The sequence below is a fragment of the Leuresthes tenuis genome, unplaced genomic scaffold (assembly GCF_036924035.1).
Source record: "Leuresthes tenuis unplaced genomic scaffold, fLeuTen1.0.hap1 SCAF_8, whole genome shotgun sequence".
Lineage (NCBI taxonomy): Eukaryota > Metazoa > Chordata > Actinopteri > Atheriniformes > Atherinopsidae > Leuresthes > Leuresthes tenuis.
Genome location: NW_027325362.1, coordinates 21,904,088 through 21,928,840, shown reverse-complemented (window position 1 = coordinate 21,928,840; position 24,753 = coordinate 21,904,088). Strand labels below are relative to the sequence as shown.

The 24,753-nt window shown below is 42.1% G+C and overlaps 2 protein-coding genes across 6 annotated transcripts in view; both read right to left on the bottom strand.

Moving 5' to 3' along the window:
* Positions 1-24,753, bottom strand: part of opn3 (opsin 3) — a 200,632-nt gene that overhangs the window by 108,925 nt on the left and 66,954 nt on the right. The gene's annotated exons all lie outside the window — the stretch shown is intronic.
* cpeb3 (cytoplasmic polyadenylation element binding protein 3) overlaps positions 1-24,753 on the bottom strand; it is a 40,223-nt gene that overhangs the window by 11,705 nt on the left and 3,765 nt on the right. For 2 of the 5 annotated variants that reach the window (XM_072391417.1, XM_072391416.1), the window contains exons 3-7: positions 19,840-19,993; positions 11,249-11,305; positions 6,647-6,670; positions 4,006-4,173; positions 2,519-2,608 (exon numbers count right to left, since the gene is read on the bottom strand). In XM_072391417.1, the coding sequence (XP_072247518.1) occupies positions 2,519-2,608; positions 4,006-4,173; positions 6,647-6,670; positions 11,249-11,305; positions 19,840-19,993 (493 nt within the window). The remainder of the gene's footprint in view (positions 1-2,518; positions 2,609-4,005; positions 4,174-6,646; positions 6,671-11,248; positions 11,306-19,839; positions 19,994-24,753) is intronic. The other 3 variants (XM_072391419.1, XM_072391418.1, XM_072391420.1) reach the window with 3 other exon arrangements.

Genomic DNA, 24,753 nt, shown 5'->3' with positions numbered 1-24,753 from the left:
CGTGCCCAGAAAATTAACCGCTCAGGCGCCATTTTGAAGCAATCCAATCTCTTAACCTGCATACAGCAAACCTAGATGCCGGTACCGCTCACACTAGTGAAACAAATTGGATGCTGTCTTTTGAAAAGCTGCAGAATAGAAATGCGAGTCAGACATGTTTCCCATAAACCTGGCGGTGGGTTGTCGCCAGAGGATGGTGGTATAGGCTACGTTGCTGTTGATTGTAATTCACTAGATGAAGTAGTTGTCCTAACTGAAAACAAACCTTGAGGAGGAAAAACCAACAGCTACAGACATCCACAATAGGAGACAATATAGAGTTCTTCTTTGGGAAATACTTTACTTCTGAGGAATATCTAAAAAACTTTATTTAATACGAGTGGAGGTTTTTCCTTTTCTTTATTCACATCTTTTAAATACAAAGAAAAAATGGAGATGGACACCCAGCTATCCCTCAGACTTAGTAGTCACTAGTCTTCCACTGCTGCTTTTTTGCTATTTTATGGACTAAGCAAGCTGTACAATTATTTTCAATTAAAAATAGACAATCGAAGTTCAGTTTTCCCACCAGCTTGGGCTATTTTGAAATCCACTATAGTTGGGAAGTAATAGCATCAAGCAGACTTACACTGGGTAAAGACACAGCCTGCTAAGGCTCTAAACGAGACTGATGATGAAAGTAATGAGACTGTACTAAAACTGTAAAGTCGCAGGTCATAAAACTAAAACTGTGAGCTAAAAGGTACTAAAAGTTAGTTCCTGAAATGTCTTCCTTAAAACTTCTTCAGCACTCACACACCCTTCTGATCCATTCGGCAAATACTGATAAATGCAGCTATTATGTATCAACACGTAGTTACAGTAACATTGTGACTGGTTTCTGTACATTGGCAGCAACATTTTTGGATCCTGTGAGTTTCAGGTTGAGGCGTGACAGAGCATATCATACTTGTTGTTGAGGAGTGATGCTTCTATGGAGGAGATATGCTTGGTGAAACAATGTTTAGGTGTGGTACATGTCAAAGGAATCTTGACATAAATGCCAGTTTTCCCAGCAGCAAACTGCACTTCAACAGAAAGAAATGGTATTCTGCAGTTCATCTGTCGCTGGCTATCATGTTGTGGTTGACTGGTGTGCACTCTTATCTGAAGTTCCATCATAGCCACCAAACTGCACATCAAAAGTGTACTTTCTGTAACATACTTTATCAAAACAGAGAATACCCTACATCCAGCATTCTATCTACAGACAATGACATGCAACAAATAAAGAATGAAGCCTGAATTGGAAATTTTTTTTAAAAATGGAGCGGTAACAACGCAAGACCAAAAAGAACAGCGAGCTCATCTTTTTCTGCTGCTTGGGGAGGGCTGCAGCACCAAAAGAGCCTTTCCCTGGCCTTTAGGCCAGACTCAGCCACGATATGAGTCATCCCCAAACCAAAAACGCTTTCTTAAGTGCGCAGACACATGCTGCTGACAGTTTAATGTGAAGCAGGACGGAAAGTGACAGCTACCTTCCATTCTGTCAAGCTTGGAAAGACGTTTAACAGGAGGAGGGGTTGATGACCTCTCGATGCGAATCCCACGTCTATAAATGACTTATTTCACAGTCCCCACAGCAGTGAGACACATCCACACACATCTGTGCACTTGCTCTCAACCCCGAAGCTATTAGCATTAAGAACTCTGTCGCCGGGCATCTGTCCAAGCTCCCTTGCTGGTTAATGTGGAGTGTGATATAAACAGGATATTTCAGCAGTTTCCCTTGGAGTTTAGGAGAGGGGCTCTAAATTAGAGTGAGGGATGAACACTGCACAGATCACTAGTCCCACATGTCTCCTCCCCTTACATGGCGGCGTCCTCCAGCTACCATAAGCTCATTCATTCCCCTAAAAGGATGCTGCATTTTTCCTTCTGGCTTTGGATGAGAGGGAGCCAAGCCTATTCAAAATAATCCTCTAAAGCACTTAAAAAAATAATAATATGTATATATATAAAAGGAGAGAGGGTAGAAAAATGAGAGTGGGGGAGAAACTGGCAGATATTTTCACAGGTCCTCCAGATGTAGCGCATTTCCATCTGCCTATGGAATGTCAGTTATTTCCAGTGTCTTTAATAGCTTCCCTAATATGACACACTGCAGCTCCCAGGCCAAAAGGAGGCATGCAGAGGCTCGGAGGAGGGTGGTGCTACTTTGATAACCTGCCCAAAAAAGACACCTGTGTGTCGAAGCAGATAGAAGAAGATCTTTCTCAGGTGCTCACTCAAGCAAACAGTTTGTGGTTGCCAGTAATGAAGTAATTTTATACTGTATGTGTCTCTACGTGGGATGACCACAGGGAGTTCCTCTTATAAACGGACACCTTCATGGTTACCCAGCTTGAGCCACGGTTTCTAGGTAATATGAGGCTTTAGAAAACTCTAAGATGGCGATGAACCCGAGGTGATATTTATTAGTTCAGACTCTGATGATAGATGGGAAAATGAAGATTATGCCCTGAGAACCTGCAGTTACCTTTAGGTGGGAAGTACGATTTGCTCTCAGCTTTGTGGGGCCAGTCTACCACCAGGTGCCCGTAGCGGCGGAAACTGTTGGTGATTTCATCTGAAAAAAAAAAGAAAAAAAGGCAACAATAAGAAAAAATTAAATGTTATTTTCATTAAACTGGACCCACTGGTTGTTGTCCATGTAATATGGATAAGAAGGACTTAATGCAGAGCCTTGCTCAGTTCTGTGACAGGCACGCTTTCTATTTTTGCCCTGTTCCTACTGCAGTAGTAGCCACTGAAGGAACAGGAATAGAGGCTAAGTACATCCAGTCTGCACCGGGCTGACTCGTGCTGTGGAAACTCATGAATTTTTTACCCTGCTAGGCACACGTTTAGTACATCAGTTCGGCACTACATGCTCATGTTCAACTGTGCAGAACATCTCTTGTTAAGGTTAAAAGGAGAGACATTGGTAAAATTTTCTTTAGTCTTTGGTTTAAAAATCCCATTTTTGTTTGACTTTAATAGAATTAAACTTTGTAGTTTTAGTTACAAATTGTCAGTGCAAACTATGCAGCAAAGCCAATGCAGCATTTAGCCAAGCTTTTTTTTTTTTTTTTTACAATAGCTAAATTTTGGTTGAAGTAATACATACAGAAAGGACTTTGAAGGTGTCCCTAAAAATGTATTCTGAAATAATGAGAAACAGCCTTTTATAAGTTTCCTGTCAATATTTAGATCAAATTCTCTCACGTAAGGAAATGTAGCTTAGCTTACTTTAGCAACAGGGTAAAAGTCGCTAGCTTGGTTCTATCCAAGGTTTTCAAACTTTTTTTCCCCATACAAGTTACTAAAAGCTACACTAGTTACCCGTGTTTCCTGTAATGGTACTAAACTAACCAACAGTTGGCCTTACTTTCGTATTTAATGTAGATATCCATATGTTTTTTTGTGTTTTATATATGCAGGACAGCAAAATTATATTTCTTAAAATATCCTTTAACCTTGATAAACTGATTAAAATACTGTTTTATGTACACGATTTTAAATAAAAGAATCAAAGAGAACACAAAATCCAGACTTTTTGATGGTAAAAAAACTAACTATAGTTACTGTTACTAAGCTAACCAGTTACTGTTTCCTAAGTAAGCTAAACTAACCAGCATACTTTTTTTAACATTCGAGGATTGTGTCATCTAACTCTAACATCTAACTGTAATAAAGTAAATATATACATTTATCAAAACATACTATTTTATTAGTTAAAATAGCACGTACATTTAATATATTGTCAAAAATATCCTTAAAAAGGAGTGTCAAAGGGCCCTTTAGCAAGTTTCAGATATGTTAGTGTAACTGTTAGTGGCAAAAACTGGGTGGCGTCCAACTGTGAGGGTTCTGCACAAAATGCATCAGGATTAATCTGCGTTAGGATGGTGCTGACTCAGGTGTTCCCTCACTCTCAGGCTCTTTTCACCACATGTGTAAAATGAAAAACAATCCCTTGTTTACCTTCATCTATGTCAGGGGGGAGGCCTCCGACGAAAACTTTTCTGGAGTAGCGCTCCATCCTCTCTCCGTTCTGACAGCGGGTTGGCGAGTTCAGGCCCGGAGTCAAGGAGGGGTCGCCGTGGCCGTCGTCGAGGAAGCCATCTTCAAAGGGAAAAAGACAGGAACGACCTGGGAGAAAAGGAAGAGAAAGGGACACCAGGAAGACAGATAGGAAAAACAGGGGAAGACAGAGAGGTGCAAGAACATGAAATAAGAATGGAGGGAGGGTTTGAGTATATTTCACATATGGAAGCTGTTACAGCAGCTGCAGTTTGGATATTAGAGATTACCATCATAAGTTTGGTTAAGTTCTTTTTTCATCAAAATTTTTGTACTTTCTATGAGACTCTTATGCGATTAAGGTGTCCTGTAACACTTTCATGAGCTGATTTGTGTTTGAATCTCATGCACTACAAGTACATTACGACTTCAAGTTCTTTTTCATTTGGTGTAATGGTTTCCCACAGCGTACCAACTGAAAATCTTATCTTTCAACACATGCAAAACTGATGGGGAAAAAAAGGTATCCACACAGCACCATGCAAAAGTCTTGAAACACACCCCATTACGTTATATTTTGCCTCCAAGAACTAGACAATCTTGCAATCTTTTATAGGGGTTTTGAACTTGACTTTCTGAAGTTCTTTTAGAGTTTTTCTTTACACATTAGCTGGTTGTTCACTTGTTTTAGGTCCAGTACTGAGACCTGACTATTTTTCAGAGGAATCTTTTTTTTTGCAGTGGTTTGTGCTATAGTTGTACAATAAGCTCCAAAATAGAAACGCAAGAAGCAGCAGAATATCTTCAATATTTATTGAACGAGCCACAGAGTCACAGTTTTGGACAGACTTTGGTCAAATTCAGCTCCTGTGCACTCATACTGGGACAAAGGTGGTGGTCCAGTCAAATAGCAAAGTCGAGATGTAACCGTAGCTCGACTCAGCAGTACATGTAACTGTGCTAACTGATCTATTTTTCACTCAACCATAAAAAAGCACCCAACTCAAGGGATGAATCAGTGTGGTGTCTACACATAACAGAGAACTTAGCAAAGAATATTCGGGTTGCTAGCAGCCTGTTACAAAGACACAGAGTTGTTGTTCCTGTTACAAAGTTCCCATTTCTTTAGTTGCATCTATAAAAAAGGCAAAGATAAGACTTACAGCGATAAAACCTTCCCAGAGCTCAGACACTACTCATCACTACTGAAGCAGTATGGGATCATCTTGACAGAGAACAGAAACAAAAAAAAAGCAGCCAACATCCAAAGAAGAGCTTTGGAGTGTCCTTCAGGAAGTCTGGAGAACTATTCCTGAAGAATACTTAAATAATACTAAATAATACTTAGAAATGACGAGAAAGCTTGTCTAAGAGGGTTCAGGCTGTGTTGAAGATTAAAGGTGCTCAGACCAAATATTGACATACAAACTCATTATTATTGTACAAACTCAGTTTTAGCCTTCTGTATTGTATCACCATTAATTTTTGCATGTTTTGATTAGTTGCTGCACCTATTTACCATTTTCCTGCCAGATAAAAAGAAATTAGAGGTGGCTCAAGACTTTTGCACTGTACAGTGCAGAAAAAGACAAAAAAAAAGCCCAGAATTAAGTGGGTAAGACATACAATATTCCCCTTTCATGTGGAAAGATGTTCAAAAGATGCCTAGGGATGTAATATCATGGAGTATTTGTACTTTTGGCAGGTGTTTAGTTCAAATTTTAATCATAAATTTAATATGGCTTTACACTGTGGTAATGATTCATGCTCCTAAACACCATTACAACAGCAGTCAGTTCACTGAACTGAAACACATTATGAGAACGGAGGGACTGTAAGTTCCACCGCAAATAATAAAAAATAAAAAAAAGCATTTTAATTGGTATATTTTTGTTTGTTTAGGGGTGTTTGTTGACTACGGTCATGTGTCTCTTCGTCTTTTTAACAGTAATGTTGCCTCCTAACACTTTTCATGTCAAGACCCAAGGAGCACTTTTTGTTGAAAGCAAAAAGATCAAGACAATATTCCCTTCACAGTTCCAACAAGTTTTCCCCAAAGCCCATGACTTCACAAATGTCACACAGCAGTCTTGTTCAAGAAAAACTGAATCAGTTAAACAGCAAATCAAATCACAGATGAGTAATGTTCGAAGCACCCATCTTTGCCCTCGAGATGATGGATTACTTCTGAGTCAGAGCACTCTGTCAGGAAACCCTTCAAGTCAATTTTGAAATCATTCCAATCAAAGTCCATACTAGTTGTATCATATGTGTGTATATATATATATATATATATATATATATATATATATATGTACACAGACAAGTAGTAAACTGACTCAGAGGGGAGAGAAAAGCAATAGATTATTTTCCCTTCTCATCATCAAGCAGATAGAAGATTCATTCGGACAGATTTGATGGACCCCTGCCCCTTCCTGATTAAGCACAAAAGATGGGAAATAGTGTGTCAAAATTAATATGATTTCATTCAATCACAGCACAGAGTCAAAGCAGAGAGTGACACCACACTAAGACCCCCCCCCTCGATGCGAGACACGGCTGGAATGGCAAGCAGAACCCGAGAGAAAATGCCACACTTTACCTCTTCTGCGGCCATAGCTCCGGGCTGTCAGTGCAGTGTAAGGAGCGGGAGGGGTGGGGTGGGGTGGGGGGGCACAAGGAGAGACAGAGGGTTGGGGCAGGAACAAGAACAGGAAAGAGATACAGAGATATGGGTTTTGTGGAAATAAACCAAAACATCTCTAAGGCAACAGTGAAACCACAGATGACCACACCTAAGCTTCAGCAATGGAACGAGTGATTATCGCAGCCTGGCACCGGCCCACGGTAAAACCTGCTGCACCTGCCTTGGCAACAGAGGCATGCAGATGCTGCCCGGCGGGGAGGAGCGATAGCCACGGAAACGGCCAAGATACTTAGCAGCATAATGTAACGCCACATAGCCGGAGATTATAATCTCAATTTAATGAACCTGGAATGGCTAGAGTCCCTGCTAATCTTCTGTGAATATTCACAAATGAGGCCATAAAGCTGAGTGCACGTAGGGCAGGAGGCTGAGCAGGTTAGTCATTATCATGGCCCTGGTGAAATATTAAAACTGCATTAGTGTCAGAAAGGGCAGGCCAGGTTTGAGTGGAAACTTCCCAGGGGATAAGTAGAGTGTTAGGACATGGCTGGAAGAGCTCACGCTATGAGAAAAACATGGAAAGTGAAGGATTGTGTGGTTGGCTATGTTGTCCCACCTGAGCAGGTCTACATCTGTAGCAGGGCAAAAGTACAGCATCGGACTTATCTTCTAACATACGTGCTGATTTCCCTGCCATGACTTGGCAAGTTGAAAGAAACTATGTTCTCCTGTACATTAAAAAAATAAAATAAAATCTTATAACATATTCCTATAAATGAAACTCAACATTACTCATACCCATGTCCATTCTTTTGCCACAAATGCCAAAAGTGCTTACACCCATTCTCGGCAACTAGTGGCAAAGCCTTTATTTGCCATCAAAGAGCTCAACGTCATTGTTTAGCAGCTTCACTTGGATTCTTGGACCACTCCTCTTTGAGGTTGGAAGGCTTTCTTGTCATCACTATGGCGTTTATAACCTTTGACCAAATTATGGAATCGCAACTCTTCGAGGATGTTGATTCGGGTGTTATATTTTTTAAAGCAAAAACAAATAACAGGTGAGACATTCTGGCTTTGTAAAACATACTGTAGACATACTGCTTTGTTACAGGCCATTTATTTCAATTTCTACAGCAAAATTTTATTTGGATTAATATCCGGACTGTTTGATGAGTTTCTTTCCTAAAGGAGAGTTTGATGCTTTTTGCTCTTTTGGAATCCTCATCCTTAATGAAGTGAACTCGGCATTACCAGATCTCCTTTTGGACTGAATGATGAAAGTGCCCAAAACTTCAATGTCAGTCAGCGCATCCTGGCTCTTTACCTGACATCAACTCCCCATCATCGGTGACTGTTGAAACTTGCTTTACTTAAGACAGCCATCTTTATGTTTCATTGGACCTGCACCAGAATAAGGTTCTGGCATGCCCTCCTTGACCACTGCAGATACACGATTCACCACTGAATATCACTTTCATCCGCAGTCCATTAAAGCTTCTCTTTAGCCCCCCCTGTAATATTATTTTCTAGTGTTTGCTCACATTGTTAGTGATGGTTCATATTTCGCTTCTGGATGGAAATCCCATTTCCTTCAGTTGGTTTGTTACAATTTGAGTTTTCTGTTCGGGCGCTTTGATGTCCTCCATGTCTTCCTTTGGAGGACCTTCCCTTTTTGTTTGTGCTTGCTTCAAATTTTAGACACAGCTGATCCTTTAGCCTCGCTCTTTCTGGAAGGCAGTTCATCTCGGAGTCTTATAAACATTTCCACTGTTGTGACTGACACATGTGTAGGTGTTGCCATGTTTCCTGTCAGTCAGCCAGGTGCAACAGCTTGTTAACCTCTGCATGCGCTCTCTTTTATCTGCAGACTAAGTTGCATGTTTTGACTTGACTAGGTATTTGTTTTAAAAATGCAAATTACAAGGTGACTCCATCCTTTGGCCAAGGGTTGTAGTTCCTTACAGAGATTCTGGGTGTAATTCAGGTCGAACCTCAGGCTGAGGGTGACTTTTCTGCAGCCAGCATGATCATTTCCATCTTAATCTTAACAGAGCTTCTTTTCCAAGAATAGTCCAGGGATCAGGATGAACATTTACATTACATTAGGGGTTAAAAAACTAATCATTGCCTTAGTCAGCTCAAAACAAGCCTTCTAAAGTGGCTCGACCAAAATTGTAAGAAACTGGAGCTCCCAAAGCTGATGATGCAGCTGGTGATCTAATCAATCCTGCATGTTTTTGTTCAACTAGACTCAAATAGGCTTGGCGATCCGCACATGCACCAGAGGTCCTTCTTTATGTAACTTTTCGTGAAAATATTAAAGTGTAAGTGTATATCAACACAGCCAAATTCCAAATAAAGCTGCTCTTTTTCTCATATTTTTATTTTGCCAGAGAAACTAAACGTGTCAGAAACCGTGACGGAAAATCATCCCAATTAAGACACACGGTGGTCAAATTAAAAGTGGAGTTGCTTGGACACAGGGAGGTGCAATGCATTGGATGAAAGAAAGAAAAGGTGGTTCATTCAGCCTCTTAAATAAAGTGGAAATTGTTGCATAAGAGGAACAGGTCCAAACTCTCAGACATGCAAAAAGCTTGTTAATAATAGCTTTAAATTATCCCAGAGAAAGAATACTCAGATATGAACTTATTAGATACATTAAAATGTTCGGGATGAAATCTACCAAGTGGACCACAGTAGCGTTTTCTTTCTTTTTTTTCTGTTTCTAAGATGAAAATGAACTTTCACAATCAATAAAGCTCTAGCTTTATTGACAAAAAAAGGACCTACCTAATCTTGTTTTCAGGGTTGTGTTTGAGTGTTTCCCCCATCTCTGAAATGTTCCCACTAACAATTTCGATGTGAATCCTGCTGTGCTGCTAAATGAGCCCACAAAAGTGGCAAAGTGTGGTTTAAGAAAGTGCAAATGCCAACAAACAGCAGGAACTGACCACTAAGCAGAGCCTCCTGCACCTCTAAACTCATCAGTCACAAAAGCAGACTTGTCGCCTCAAAAACCAATATGGGCTTTTGCATTGAGAGGGCTCCATTATGTGACGTGCCCCTTTGGCTTTTACTCAGTGAGTATATTGTCTCTGAGCCTCTTCTCCCTGGCTATGGTTTCATTAAAAAAGATCTGTCTCTTCAATCCAAAAAAAAAAAAAACAACCTCAGACTGTCTCTCTACAGCTTTGCCCTCTCACTGTCTGGCCTTGGCAAAAACAAAGTCACCTAGCAACCGGGGCAAAATGAAGAGAACGTTGAGCTGGGAAAGCATCAGATGCCTCAGAGACGTAGAGAGCACAACCCAGAAGGAGAGAGGAGGGGGAAAGCAAGAGGTTAAGAATAAGAACAAACTTCAAACTGTGTGTTTGAGAGAAAATGTTCAAGAGGAAACTGGGCGATTCCTGTGGGCACGATGAGTTTGATGTCTCTCCAGCTTCGCTCAGCTTGAGAGCCTCAAAGACAATTCTATTACGCTTTCAAGTAAACAACAACAATAAATCTTGAAGGGGGACCTTTGCTTAATTTTCTCTACTCTTTCTTCTTCACTTCAATTGTTGCTGCCATCCGTAGAAAGTACAACCTTTACAGATTCACACAGCGTGACGCCTTAAAGTTAATGGGAAGAAACAGAGGAAAAACGCTGAGTAAAACTCTTCCGTTTGAAACCAAAGCGTTCCTGTCTGCAGGCATCACAGACTACAGTGGAGATGGCCAGCCCTGACAGACTTAGAAGTTCTGGACAGATCTGTGCTCGCTTCAGCGGAATCCCATGACACAACGATTTAACATCAATCAGAGATATGATTTCCAGGGAGACATGATGAAAACAGCAAAAAGAGCAAATAGCTTAACTTTTTTGCTTAACTTAAAAAAATTAATTTAGAAAAATCTGACTTTACCCATTTCTATACCCTTTGGAACGACTGAATATGCCCAAAAAGGATCACCAGTTGGCTAAGACGCTCTTCACGTTATACTGAGATTTGGACCAAACTGTGAAAAAAATGACAGTCCCGAGCAGCAACGAGAGGATCAAGTCGAAAAGTCAAAGTGGAGATATGGAAGAGGAAAACATATACCCAATCTCATCGAAAGACAGATGAGGAGCATTGAGAAAGTCAAAACCCGGCCTGGAAAATTCGGTGGCATCTGTTTAGCAGCATATGACATCAAGACCCTTCCCTCCCTGGTTCGTCTGCTGTCACTGCTGGTCATCTGCCCGCTGGTTGGACACTGACCAGGAATATAGTCTTACACGCAGGGGTATTTTTAGTGCTTTTAAGTGCTTTTCACAGGTCAAGTGTGCTTCCCACAGCGCTAAGAGGTCTGTCCTAGGTTTATGGTGTCAGGGAATCCAGGCCCTAGCAAAGGATAGCAAGGTGCGCCCGGTGTATTCTGATAAATGTGCCCCTGTGGCAAGAGCACATTTATCATGAAATGCCTCCCGCTAATGGTTATGTTTTGAACGCAGAAGGCAAAAAGCAGCTGCAGTTCCATCTATATGAAGTGTTTATGATTCATTCCTACAATACAAGTGTGACTTACTATTCAACGGCATTATGTGGTCTGCTCCGGGATGATGGAAGTTGAGTCCCATACGTCCTGTTGAAGAAAAAGAAGAGAAAAGATGATGAAAAACATGAACATTTTTGATAGAAGTTGGCCTGTCCACCGATATTCATTTTTAATTTCCCCACTCTGCTGTGTGCAAGGGGAAATTGCTGCGCTAGAAATGTTTGCCGCCCTTCGTTCCTTTATATTTTTGCTTCAAAGCAGCCAGAGCTTCATGAAATTCTTTAAAGTGGTTTTTGAGCGATAGTACTCGGGGCTTTTTAAAGTTTTTCGTCTATGTTCAGAGGAATGTGTTGTTTCGTCTGTTAAGCCACTTCACACTGACATATGAATCATTCAAACATAGAGATGGCACTTACAGTGACTCATCAGAAATGGTCCCAATGGAAGGGTGTCTGTCAGGAAGCCATTTTTAAGGAAGGGAAAGTGGGATAAAAGGCTGAGGTATGCCAAATGACAGAGGGGCTGATCTGAAGCTCATACCAAAAATGGACTTTCGAGCTCATTAGAATTGTGTGAGATTTCCATTTGCACGTGTTTCAGTAAGCTGCTGCTCCCATTCCCTGTTTTTCTCGCATCATATAAAGAAACGAGTGGCGACTCAAGACTTTTGCACAGTACAGTATGATGAACATGAAATGAACAGATTACAAATTCACCAAACATGAACCAATAAAATGAAGGACACACAGAGACAGCAGATATGGAAAAGCAATGTGGAAACACACATTCCTTTATTGGAACATATCTTAGAACAGCTACGAGGCTAGGAATTCAAAATGGCTACTATGGTGACAATGTGTGCGTGTCGCGTGGGCCCATCTGTCAGTGCTTTCATAGAAATAAGGTGTAAGATGTGTAAACGGATAACTTCCCTGTTCTCGCTGCCTCTGTCGTCCTGCTCATACAGGATGCGGCAAGGAAAATAAACTCGCAGAAAAAGCCAAACCAGTTTAAGATAAAATACTGCTGTTTCACTGTCAGCATCATTCACAGTGGCAGCTGCTGAGCAGAGCACTTGAAATTAGAAACAACAGCAGCTCTCAGCCTCAGTGCATCAATATTTGGCGAATTTTCTTTGTGATTCAACCAACTTAAGGTGTGTTACTGACCTTAATACTGAGGTGTGGTCGAAGTTAAAAGGTGTGGGCGGGGTAATGGGTGCGTTAATATTTCCGTATACGCGACATCGACATAATGCATGCTGCTGTGGCGCAAACAAGGCGGCTTGTCAACAGTTTCATAATTCGGCCACAGAAAACAGATGGGGGGAGTGGGGGGGGGGGGGGCTTCCTGGCTCGCAAACAAGGGTGGAGCTGGGAGTTAGTCCTGGTTGAAAACTGGAGAGGCAGGCCTGAAGTTCCACACATGTGGATTGCCACACTTTTCTCTGTAGAGTTAGAATCCAGGCACCATTGCTGCTTGGGGGCAAAGAGAGTGTGACCAGCCCATTGCATGCACACACAGGTTTGCATGAACATGCGGATGCGTGCGACAGGTATGACTAGTGTCAAATTTTTGTTGCTGTCTCCAGCTGATAATCACAAAGATACAGACATTCAGTAATGAAAACGTGTTTTGCCCTGACTCATAAAGGCGTTATTTAACACTCTGGAAAGATCTCTAGCCCTCCTCTTCTTTTCTCTGTCTCACCACCACATCATCTGATGGTTGAGCCAGGCTGCTATCCAAGTTCAACAGCCCCAAGGGACAGCAGAGCAGAAATGGGCATTGGTAAATGTGTGGGTGGTTTGTTTGTTAGCTCTCCCACCACATTACAAGGACTCAGCTCAAACATCTGACTGGCTGAAGTGCCCCTCGCAGAGAATCCCTTTTACCTTCACAGCAGGTCATCCACTTTAACCTAGTACAACCGCATACAAAAAAAAAAAAAATGATAAGAAGACCAGATTACAGACTAGTGCGCTACATTGAAAAGAGTCGCAATCAAACACATGACTTTGCTGATTGGAAAGAAAATGTTGCAACAAACATGAGGCCTGGGCTTGACTTTCTGTCTATATTAGATATTTTGGGTGACATGGGGGGGGGGGACAGTTGCCTTCCTGAAGTCTTTAAATAACTCCGGGCATGTGCCATCTGTTTCCCTCAGGAGCTGAGTGGCCTCTGGGTTGTTGCTGTTCGGGTGACATTTCCTCGCAGAGAGCCCGAGCTATTCTCGATCTCTCCGTGGTGGTCGCGCAGCAGCGTGGCCCCTCGGCTTCCTGGTTCACCGATAAAACGCCAGCTCCACTTCGCATGCCTGACCCAATCTGCCAAGTGGACTATGACATCGCTGTGACTGCTTTGTTAGCAGGGGTAAAGAGTAGGGAGTTGATTAGCTTGACAAGACTGGTTGCAATCCCTTTGGGATGTACTTCCCTGAAGCGGGAGTGCAAAACATATCATTGTGGGGGAGGGCAAAGATGAGCTGTCAAAAAGAAGCTCCTCTCAGCTGCTTTGGTCATGCGCTACTGCCTCTGGTCTACATTACAGCACATACTTAATCCTCGAGAAACACCTCTAGGAGCAAACACCAACAGAGGTTATGAGCAAAGAGTGGGTGTGTGCCAAAGGCAAGCTGTGGAAATGTCTGTCCATTTGGAGAAAAAAAAATCCTTCTTACAGACACAGAAATCTTCAATTAACAACAAAACACAAGCAAGAAAGGGGAACAAAAAATGCTGCAGGAAAACCTGGTGAGAGTTATTTTCTGTACTTGTTTTTGCCCCTATGACCTACTTCATCCATTTCATAGCAGCTTGAGCTGAAAGTAACAACGCTAAACACAACGATAGAAGGTGGGGGAAAGTTCCTTTGACTCATGAGCCAGACATAACAAGTAGACACTTTTATAAAAATGCAGAGTATGCTAACAAACGATAAGGGTGTATCTAAAGATGCAAACGCCAAATATCTGCATAGCAACCAGAAATCCTGAGCTAGAAAACAAAGGAAATAGGTACAGCAATTAATTGACACATGTACAAAAATACAAGAAATGACAGTATATAAAGGCTGAACTGAAACAATTCTAATGAGCTTTAAAGTCAATATTTGATACGACCACCTTTATTTTTCCTGCTTCTTAACCACATCGCTTTGGCTCTTTGGAAGCAAAATGTAAAAAAAATGATTGCGACTCAAGACTTCTGCCTAGCTTACTCACTGCCTTTATATTTCATACAGTAATGAAAAAAGAAAAAAGAAAAGATGACTAAACTCTTAAGTACCTTTGAAATATTAGGAGAGGCTTCCCTATTAACCCTGGCAGACACTCACACTTTCAACAGCAATTCAGCTTGCGAGATCTGGACAAACTGCTATTTTAATAAAAAATTTAAAAAAACAAGCCCAGACTTGTTTCGTAGCCGGCAGGATATGCTCGGTCATGCTTACGGGAGTCATGAATGTTCCACCACAACAAAACAAAGCATTCTGACAATGTTCTACCCTTTCACACAGCTAATAAACCCATCATCTTATCTCGGCGCAGTCATTACAGGCTGTTTAAAGTACAGGACATCCCTCTTCACTAGAAACCATTCCATGTGTTGCTAACTGTCAGGGCTGAAAAGTTTGAGAGGTTAAAACCAGCTTGCGGGTCGTAAATTTGCCCAACCAGATACGGCCCTTCAACTTCACGTAAGGTTGATCTGACCCTTTTCTATACCTGAACAAGACGGGTCTGTATGAAAACAGCATGATCTTCACTAGAATCCTCATGTTTAAAACTCTGTCCTCAACCCAAACTTTCTTGGAGTCCTTCACAGCAAAACTTTATCCTATGAAGATATAGAAGTGCTACATCGAGGCTGTACTTTTGAGAGGGTTCTACAAAAACAACTTACCCTTACCCACTTACTCCTTTTAGAGAAGAACTACCGAAATAGACCTGCGCTCTGCTTGACATTCATGTTTTCCACTGACCGCCGGTCTTGTCAACAAGTGCACGAAGCCATACGGAATCAGTGTTTACTTTCCTCCCAACCACTTCCTTAAGTTCGGGCTCTTCTACAGTAACATTATGCCATTTTAAATCAACTCTTTAAGCAGTTCGTTGGACACAGGCTGTGATCAGCACTTTATGCTTACTTGCTTTCTTGTTAAGCTCTGGATTGAAGGACTGATACCTGTACGTGTATATGAAGCTCACCCTGTGAGTGAGTGTAATCTATCCTCTCATTTAACTCCATGTAAAACAGCCAATAAGTCAAATTATCAAATGCTGAACTACAGCTTTAATCATCCATTCATCCATCCATTTTCTATACCCGCTTAATCTGTCGGTCGGGTCGCGCGGGGGGGGCCGGAGCCTATCCCAGCGGTCATCGGGCGAGAGGCGGGCTACACCCTGTACAGGTCGCCAGTCCATCACAGGACCACACGGAGACAAACAACCATGCACACTCACACTCACTCCTAAGGACAATTTTAGAGACATCGATTAACCTAACATAAATGTTTTTGGACGGTGGGAGGAAGCCTATAAAAAAAGAAAGCTGGTGTACCCGGAGAGAACCCACACATACATAGGGAGAACATGCAAACTGCACACATAGGGGCCCCAGGTGGGGCTTGAACCTGGAGCCCTCTCGCTGTGAGGCGACAGTGCTAACCACCACACTACTGTGCAGCCCCAGTTTTAATCAGTTAAAGCCAAAAAAGTAGCTTGTTATAAAGAATAAACACAACTTGCAGTTATTCCCTCTGAGAGCTGCGTTCAAACACACACACACAAAAAGAGACAATGCAGATTGTAACTGACGTATGAGTAACACCATGTGAGTCAGAGCAGCTGAGGTAGCCTTGTGTTCATGTTCAGACCAACACAGTGCACGGAGGGGGACCCACACACTGCTTCCACAGGGACTATAGGGACTTATTAACACTTGTGGATGTCTCAAGTGGTTAGTGACAACATCTGTGAGACTGTGTTAGTGTAACCGTGTGCACGAGGGGTGGCTGCACAGTGCAGGCAGACTATGGCATCTGCCGAGCCCATCTTGTCCCGAGACAATGAGGAGTGACGGCCTGAGATAGAGGAGCGTGAGGTGAGAGTGCCTTGCGTGGAATGTCACAGTTGATTTGCATGTCGGGAAATCCAAACGCACAGTTTGTGTGTATTTCCTGCATGTGCTTGTGTGTGTGTGTTTGAGTGTGATGCCGCCGCTGGCAGCAGAGGTGGCAGCTATTGTCAAACTGGCTGTATTTTTCCAGGCCAAGGGGAGAGAATCTTTGACGTGTGTGTGTGTGTGTGTGTGTGTGTGTGTGTGTGTGTGCGCGCGAGACTCTCTGTGTTTGTAGGGGTGGGGGTCACGCACGTGATCTCAGCTGACCCAGTTCAGAAACTACATGAGACTTGTGTCTGTTTGTGTTCACCAGCAGCAAAAAGGGCTTGTTTGTTCAGACGTCCCTGCGGACCAGCTCCCCTCAACCAGGAGCTTTAAGGAAGTTTGAAAGATTCACAGCAACACAGTGTCTCTTAACACACTTTTTTAAGTTCAGCCATCTCCAAAAAAGGGCTAAAAACAGAAAAAAAAACAGGACAACCTCACCGTATTTCCTGTCCTGAGAGAGGTGCAGGTGGACTCAACTCATGCTCTCTTCAAAGGAAGACACGCTTTCTCTGACTCTTATTTGCATCACACCACAAACGCTGTTTGTTCCTTTAAACCAAAAAAAAAAAACACCCGCACGCATACTAGAAACATACAAGGACCCGTAAAAGACTCGAGTGATAACAGCTATTCCAGGCACAATGAGAAGTATGCGAGAAATGTCTGTGTTGGGATGGATGTGGGCGGGAACCATTTGGCTGGGAATGCCAAACTCGGCCTGCTGGGTTAATTAGTTTTGACTGGTGGTTGTCAGCTGGTGAGTGGTATCTCCACAAAGGGATGCCAAGCTTAAAAACCCTCAGGAAAAAGATTAGGAATGATCTTGGATGAAGAAGACTAAACATCTGTTAAACAAATAGAGTTGTACTGTCAGACTTATACTCAGAAAATTAATCTTAACTTTAAAGAAGGGGAAAAAAAGAAGAAAAAAGATCCAACTGCAGCATCAGATCATCTCAGCTTTTCTGCACCATGATAGTAGACCCGTCTAATATTAAAATATGAATCTACCAGGTGCGAGTCTTTTGGATTTTATAGGCATTAGAGAGAAGTTTAGTTTGTACTCACTAATCCGAGATAAATTCCGAGATGTGGCAACTTCACTGTACAGAAACAGGTTCTTACAGGAAAAGAAGACAGGAGGAAAAGCTTTTCTATCTCGGAAAGTTATTGGAGACCTTTATGGAGGGAAAAAAAAATTTGCCTTATTCATTTTTTTTGTGGCGATTCTTCTGCTGTATAAGGACGAAGCCCGGAAACATTTTAAATAAGCTGGCTGTAGCGCAGCATGGCAGCAGCACAGTGCCGTCAAATATCTCCAACGGAATGTAGATCAGGTCTGCTAAAAAAAAGAGTAGGTAAATGTTTGCCAGGTGACTTAATTCAACATATTTATGACGACATCGTTTCGCATTTGCTTTCTTGCCAGCCCTTTAGATCTGTTTGCTTTTTTCCTATACTGAATCTTAATACAACTGAATGGCCAATAAGGCTGCTCTAATTCACATATCTTTCTGTTCCGGGTGTCGGACGAGGAAACAAGTGGCCCGTGAAGACTTTGTGTTCACCCACAATCTCTTTGAACGGACTGTGAAGCGTCAGCTCCGCTCCGACAAAGGATCAAAAGATTGTCCTAAGCGCTGCGTCATCTGACAAAATGAAAGTCTGTGCAGTGATTTCAACTGAACTGACATGTACCTTGATTATCTTGCCACTTCCTGCTCACTTGACTGCAAAGTGCACACACAGCAGACAACTAGATCCTGCCCTCCCTCAGCAATATTTGCAAATCTCTTCTCGTAACACAGAGAGGGTTTGCCTCGAAAGCCACTGGTTGCTTTTCTTTTTTACATCAGTGGCACGCGCAAGCTTTAACTCTCGGTCATGTCTTGCGATAAAAGAACACCTGCTGATTGAAAATCATCCATTTTGATTGGGAGACAGCCACATCTGCTCTGCACAGACCTCCGACTGAATCCTCTTCTTTGGTTTCTAGCTTGCAATCATCATTCCAATGAAATTATGTCACAGAAAATGCCAGCAAGTGCAAAAGAGATCAGGAAAACTTTGCAAGATACCGTCAGCCAACTTGTAGAAATGATTTATTCTGTTGTGACGTAGAGAAACAATAAAGATGTGATATCAAGAGCTAACAGATAAAAAATGAATAAAGTCTTCGCTGCAACAGCCTCATTGTCAGCTGAAAATGTTATGTCTGGGGTAGATGAATCGACTGCAACTGACAAACAAATTCACTTCTAATTCAATTAACCTGTTCCCGCAGGACATTACACTTATACTCTTTCCTTAAAACAAAGGAAGACTACAACAAGCATTACACTACAAGATGGCCCAGACCTCCAGTTGTTAGGTTGCAACAAAGTCTCTTCCTGTGTGTTGTTTTTGTTGAACATGCCAAACTGTGGTCTGAATTATCTCATGAGCTGAAACCCATGGCCCTCCTCAGACACTGCGTAGGTATGCTAACAGGGTGGAGTCCTCTGTGGTGTGCACAGTGGCTCTCTGCAGCCCAACGCACCCTGCATGACGACTGCAGGGTAAAACACGCAAAGATCGCGTACCACCCTCCCTGGCTTTTCTCATATCTCCTCTGTGTTTGTTGTGCTTTGGCAAACACTGACAAGGGAAGCCCTGCTGGACGTTACGACACCTTTCCAGTGAAGCTGATCACAGGGCCACGATGATCACTTTGCTGAAACAATGCACACTCAACACAAGATTGGAAAAACAAGCCCCATGGATGGGAAATTGACATGCTCTGCCCATTATATACTCCCCCCACCAATCTTTCCATTGTAAAGATGGGAAGACCCCATGTGGGAGGTAGAAGTTTTTACAAAGAACACGTGACTTGTGCTGCAAAAATATTGACTTAGTAAGCCTGACAGACATTAGACGGCCTTAAAAGGGTGTGAAGAGAGATTTCTTAAGCTTGTATGATTCCAAAGGTTCTTTATATTTCCCAAGAGATAAAATGGCATGACGTTTGTCTGAGGCTGTGTTTCACTGTTACGGAAAAACTCCGCATTGATGTTGCTTAGCAACATCAAATTAATCCTCGGGCTACCTTGTCTCAAATGTGACATAAAGACTTAATCTGCTGATTTTGATCATCAAATACGACAAACAACAGAAAAAGGGTACAAGAGAAAGCAATTTGTAGATAGAAAAAACAATGACGTTCACATGACAGTTGCTCCACAACACACACACACACACAAATCATGTGAGGTTTTGCAGGTAAGGCTCATTATGTCATTTACTCATCTCACTTTCAAGCACAACAAGATGATCCAAACTGGACTGATTTGGCAAATAAAAAAAAAGAACAAATCCAAGATGATATATGCCCATGAAACAAAGAACAAAAAAAAAAAGAAGCAACCTAAACACGGTAAACATGGACGTATGAATATTCCTAACCTGCAAAATGATTCCTCCATATAATATCAGCGATAGTCATTGGTGGGCCACCGGCAGGGTGTGGTTTACCTTTGTCGTGATCAGTCCTTATCATATCCATTAAGGAATTCTCCAAAGAGTGCAAGCTAAAAGCATCGAAGGGCCGATTCCGGTCCTGAAACAGACACACACAAAAATAACAAAAAAACAAAACAGAAAGAGGGTCAGTATTAGAGTAAACATAGTGGATACAAAATGAGGTAAGGGTGTCAGGATTGGGTATAAAAGGAACATCCTCCAAAGGCTAAGTTGGATGGATGGATCATGACTCATCGCTTTGTGCCAAAATTGGTCAGAGAATCTTTACGGAGTTACAATAAATGTTTCTTAATGTAAAATTACAAAGAAATTTGGTCTTTAGACATCTGCAGCATGATATTGTGAAAAACAATTAAAGGGAGTCTGGCGAAATCTCGGCGTGTAAAGGCCAAAGACTGAAAGCACTGTTGGATGGTTGTGACCTTGGAGCCCTCAGGCAGCACTGCATGAGATACCATCATGCTTCCATGATCAATATAGCCACATAGGCTTGGGAGTCACTTGGAAAACGATTGTCACTGAATTAATCCCGCTGCTGCATATATCGATTCTACATAGAAAAGCCACCAAGCTCTCTGGGCACAAGCTCATCTCGTGTTCGGCGGTCAGGTGGGGGCACATTTCAGCTGGTTATGAGATGGGATGATATGGGGGCGGGGTCTTCGGTGTTCATAGCTTCGATGACTTCCACTTATGTGAAGCTACCATTGATGCAGACGTGTTTATTAGAAATTAGAGCGACATATACTGCCATCAAGGTGGCCCCCCAGGAGGTAAGTGGTTATTTCAGCAGGGCAACAACAGACCTCCTAATGCAAGACTGGTATGATTTTAGTTTTTGGGAAACGGCTTGTATATTTAGTGACTCCCTTGCTAGGATTTGAGATTCTTAGGTTCTCTGCATTTTGCACATTTCTCCCACTCAGCATTGTTGATTATCTAAAACATAATTACTAAGCCTAGACAAACAACTTGTGACGTCTGCCTCACAAACACACAGAGGACAGCTATCTTCGAACACAACCAAACTTCAGTTTGGCCTTTGAGTTTCACCGTTGAAACTCTGGTTGAGTGGTTGGTTACCTCGAGGGCAGATGACTAGTAAAAACCTGCCTGTACAGACAGCACCTGTTTTTGCTGAAAAGACAAGACAGGCTCAGCCCAGCCTGTATTTCTTAGCCAGCTGAGCTTATGTAAATTAGGAATCTGGGCCTCGAAACTACAGCGAAAAATAGAGAGAAAGTGTCCGGCTTGGGGATGATGACAGCTTATACTGAAGAAAGCACAAATCTTAATTCAGTGTCATGTACATAATCAGTGTCCCGTCATAAGATATTGTTTCTTATTGCATCTTTCAGCAGTTTTTAAAGCAGTCTTTTTGTCGTAGTACAGAGAAAATGTTAAAATGCACTTCACTTTAATGCACTTTGTATTTATGTGAGAAGGTACTGCATCTACTTTTGCCATCTTTCAGCAGTCAGTTATAGGCCTGAAGGCTATTGAGGAGTGGGGCCAATTCAAACATTAGAATTGTTGGGCTGCATTGTTGGAATGTCAGCACTCAGTGCTACATGAATATCTTCATAGTTTTTTTTAATTGATTTATTCCTTGAACCATGAAAATTAATTATTTGGTGCAATGCCCTGACTTTTAGTGAGGCAGGTACACACAGTCCCAGCCATAATGGCAAAAATTGGCGTAATAATTTATTTTGCTGTTTCGGTTGCGTTTCCTCATTTTTCGACTTTCGGTTTCGGCCAAAATTTTTTTATTTCGGTGCATCTCTAGTAACATTGGTTATGTAGCAATCAAATTTATGTTGATCAACCAAAATCCATTATGATACATCAAGAGACATTTAAATTCACCAAACTGGGCTGCCAACATTGGGCTGGATACTGCTGATATTATTCTACTAAAACTACAAGGACGCATTTAGGACATATTACACTGAAGAAAAACAAAGGTCTAAAATGTTAAAAAAAAAAAAAGAAGCGTCTAAATAAAACCAATCAAACAAGAACTTAGAATTGTTGCCAAATCTATCCGAAGGGTATCAGTTCCAGTTTAAGCTCGGTCCCTGTGTTCCGTTTGGTTTTATCTCCAGAACCTCATGAGGCTGGTTGCGTCCTCAAGAAACAAGAGTGGCCATCCTAAACCGAACACCTTAAAGCAGGGCCGTTCGCTGCTGATTCAGTGTTTTCTGAATGGGTTCATGAGAGTGACAAGTGCCAAAGGTAAGGCTGGAGAGCGCACCTAAGCAGAGCTGCAGGACTCAGCTTGGCAGCTGCGTCTGCTGTCCGAGCTGCAGCCACATTGTTTTCACACCACAGCTATTGTTGCCCATTCGGCTGAGCATTCAAAAGTGTTATTCCCCCCACTCTGGACCCGACAGCGCCACACAGATAAAAATCTGCCCACTTGGTGCAAACGGTAAACACTTAAAACGCTGAGCTTTTAGTTTCCTCTTCCCCTCCTCTCTGACACATGTGGACGAACACGGTGACGGGCAGCGGCTGGAGAGCTCACTGCAGTCAAATAACCTGAAGAGATAACATATACAATCATCCCAAACAGACTTTGCTCTTGGAACACATCGCAACGGTTAGTGGAGAGTGGAATGTCACGTTGATCTATCTTGATTACAGAGCAGCTCATCTTTCCTCGTGACACATGAAAAAGATATAGCAGCATTTATGGGGGATATCGAGATAAGAAAAAGAATAAGCATTCAAGATAAAACTAAATACCTGTTTTTAGATAAATAAAGTCTGCTCAGGAAGAATTAGGGTTGCCAGATTTAGAAGCAGATGGGAAAGCTCTACAGAGATTGTGGGATCATACTGTACACTGGGGTTGGGAATCCAAGCCTTGAAGAGAGCTATGCAGGTTGAAGAATTCCCTCATTGGACAGGCGGCCATTTTGCAAATAAAAGGATACCTCTCTGCCGGGACCTTTGCATGTGATCCAACTTAAACAGCTACATAAATAGATAATCATTTACGTGAGAAGGTTTCCTATTACTACATAAACTAATGTTTCGAGTTTGAATGGCCAGAATAAAGATATTTTCCAATTTAGACATTGCACCTCTTTTTGTTTACCTTTTTGGTATTGAAACTGAGAATCACAGCTTTAAATTTGCAGAAGCTCCTACTTTCGACGAGGAGAGATCCGAGCCATCAGCCTGCTAAATAACTTCATTCCCGTCTTTATTTCACTTCCAAGAGGACCGCACAATGACTGCCGTTACCATCGTTTTCAAATCAGCAGATCTCCTGAGAAGCTTGTGTGACTTTGCGTTTTAGGCCTGACACTGACATGTTAAGTTGAATTCTACACATTCCTTGGCCTTTGAGCCAGCAGCGGGCGAGTACGAGCACATATCAGAGCCCACGAGACTCACCGTTTCAGCCTGTGGCTCATCTGGGGCATGTGAAGTTATATCGAGGGAGTCCTAAACAACGGCAACAAGTGCAGCTGTCACCAGTGTTCCAAAATGATACTGAAGGAGCTGTGTGTGTGTGTGGAGGCCCTGCCTGCTGCTTGGCTCAACAATTTATTTGAGTTTCTCTCCAGTGAGCAGGCCAGCTGACATGTGGCACACTGACCTTGCATCCTGGTGTTACCTTGTCTGCAATTATCGGGGTAATTGTTAAGCAGCTGGGTGCAAGTTACAGTAAGGAGCCAATCCTAACGCAGAGACACCAGAGATGTCTTTGAAAACACTTGGATCATATTAGCCTACTCAATGGCTCCAAAAATAGAATGATTTTTGAGCACATATATTTGATACTAAAGGATATGGAATCCCACCCAAACATCATTGCACCAGTACAAGTGATTTTAGGCGGAATCCAGCAGGAGACTGATGTACTTCTGCTATGTGCCTTCAGTGTGCAGGACAATCCTTACAGGGGGACATGTGGCCCCCTGACCTCGTCTCGTGGTGATAACTCCAGCTGTAATCCAGCCAAGAGAACATCAACATATGCTTTCAAAACTGAGTAATAAAGCCTAGAGAGGCCTAACCAACACACGCAAAGTCGTTATCTCATCGAAAGGCTATACATTTCAGGCCAGCTGGAATTTCACCCTGAGTCGAGCTGCGTTTCGTCCGCACACGCAGTTCTCTCTGCAGTGACAGATCAACATTTTGGCTTGAACTTTGCTCTTTCTCTGATCGATGAACACGCGCTTCTTTTTATGCTAGTTAGTAACTCAAGGAGGGAGAACCGGGTTGGTTGACTTAATATGTGGACTTGTTTGTGAGGCAGCATGGCTAAACATAGGTCAAACATGTGGCGATCCATGTCAATAAGCCATACAATATCATTGCTGATCATGTTTGTCAACTCTCCCCTTCAGACCTGCCAGTCAAGGCAGAATGGAAAACTAAAATTTTGTTAAAATAGTGTTGGTCCTTGGAATGAAATCTCAAGGATGGGCTAATACTCTTCACATGTCAGTGAGGAGTATTCGGTTATGGGCTATATTGCTCTTGCCTAACATTAATATTTGTACTTTCTTGTCCATTTGAAACGGTTCCAACCTAAAGGCTCATTTCCGTGTTAACTGTCAGCTTTTGTGTTTCTAAAAGGAAAAATATCCCCATTCAGGAACTCTTTGAAGGTTTTGACCCTAAATAAAAGCTTTTATGGTCAGACGGCCTTCTCACAGCAGGGACATAGACATTTATCAGTGTCAGCTCTTGTATTACTATAACTGTTTTTGTAAAAACTCTTACTAAGAACTTAAATGTTAGTTTAATAACCCCATCAATTGTTTTTTTTAACTTCCGGGTGTAACTTGCGCTCCGTTTTCATCTCTGATG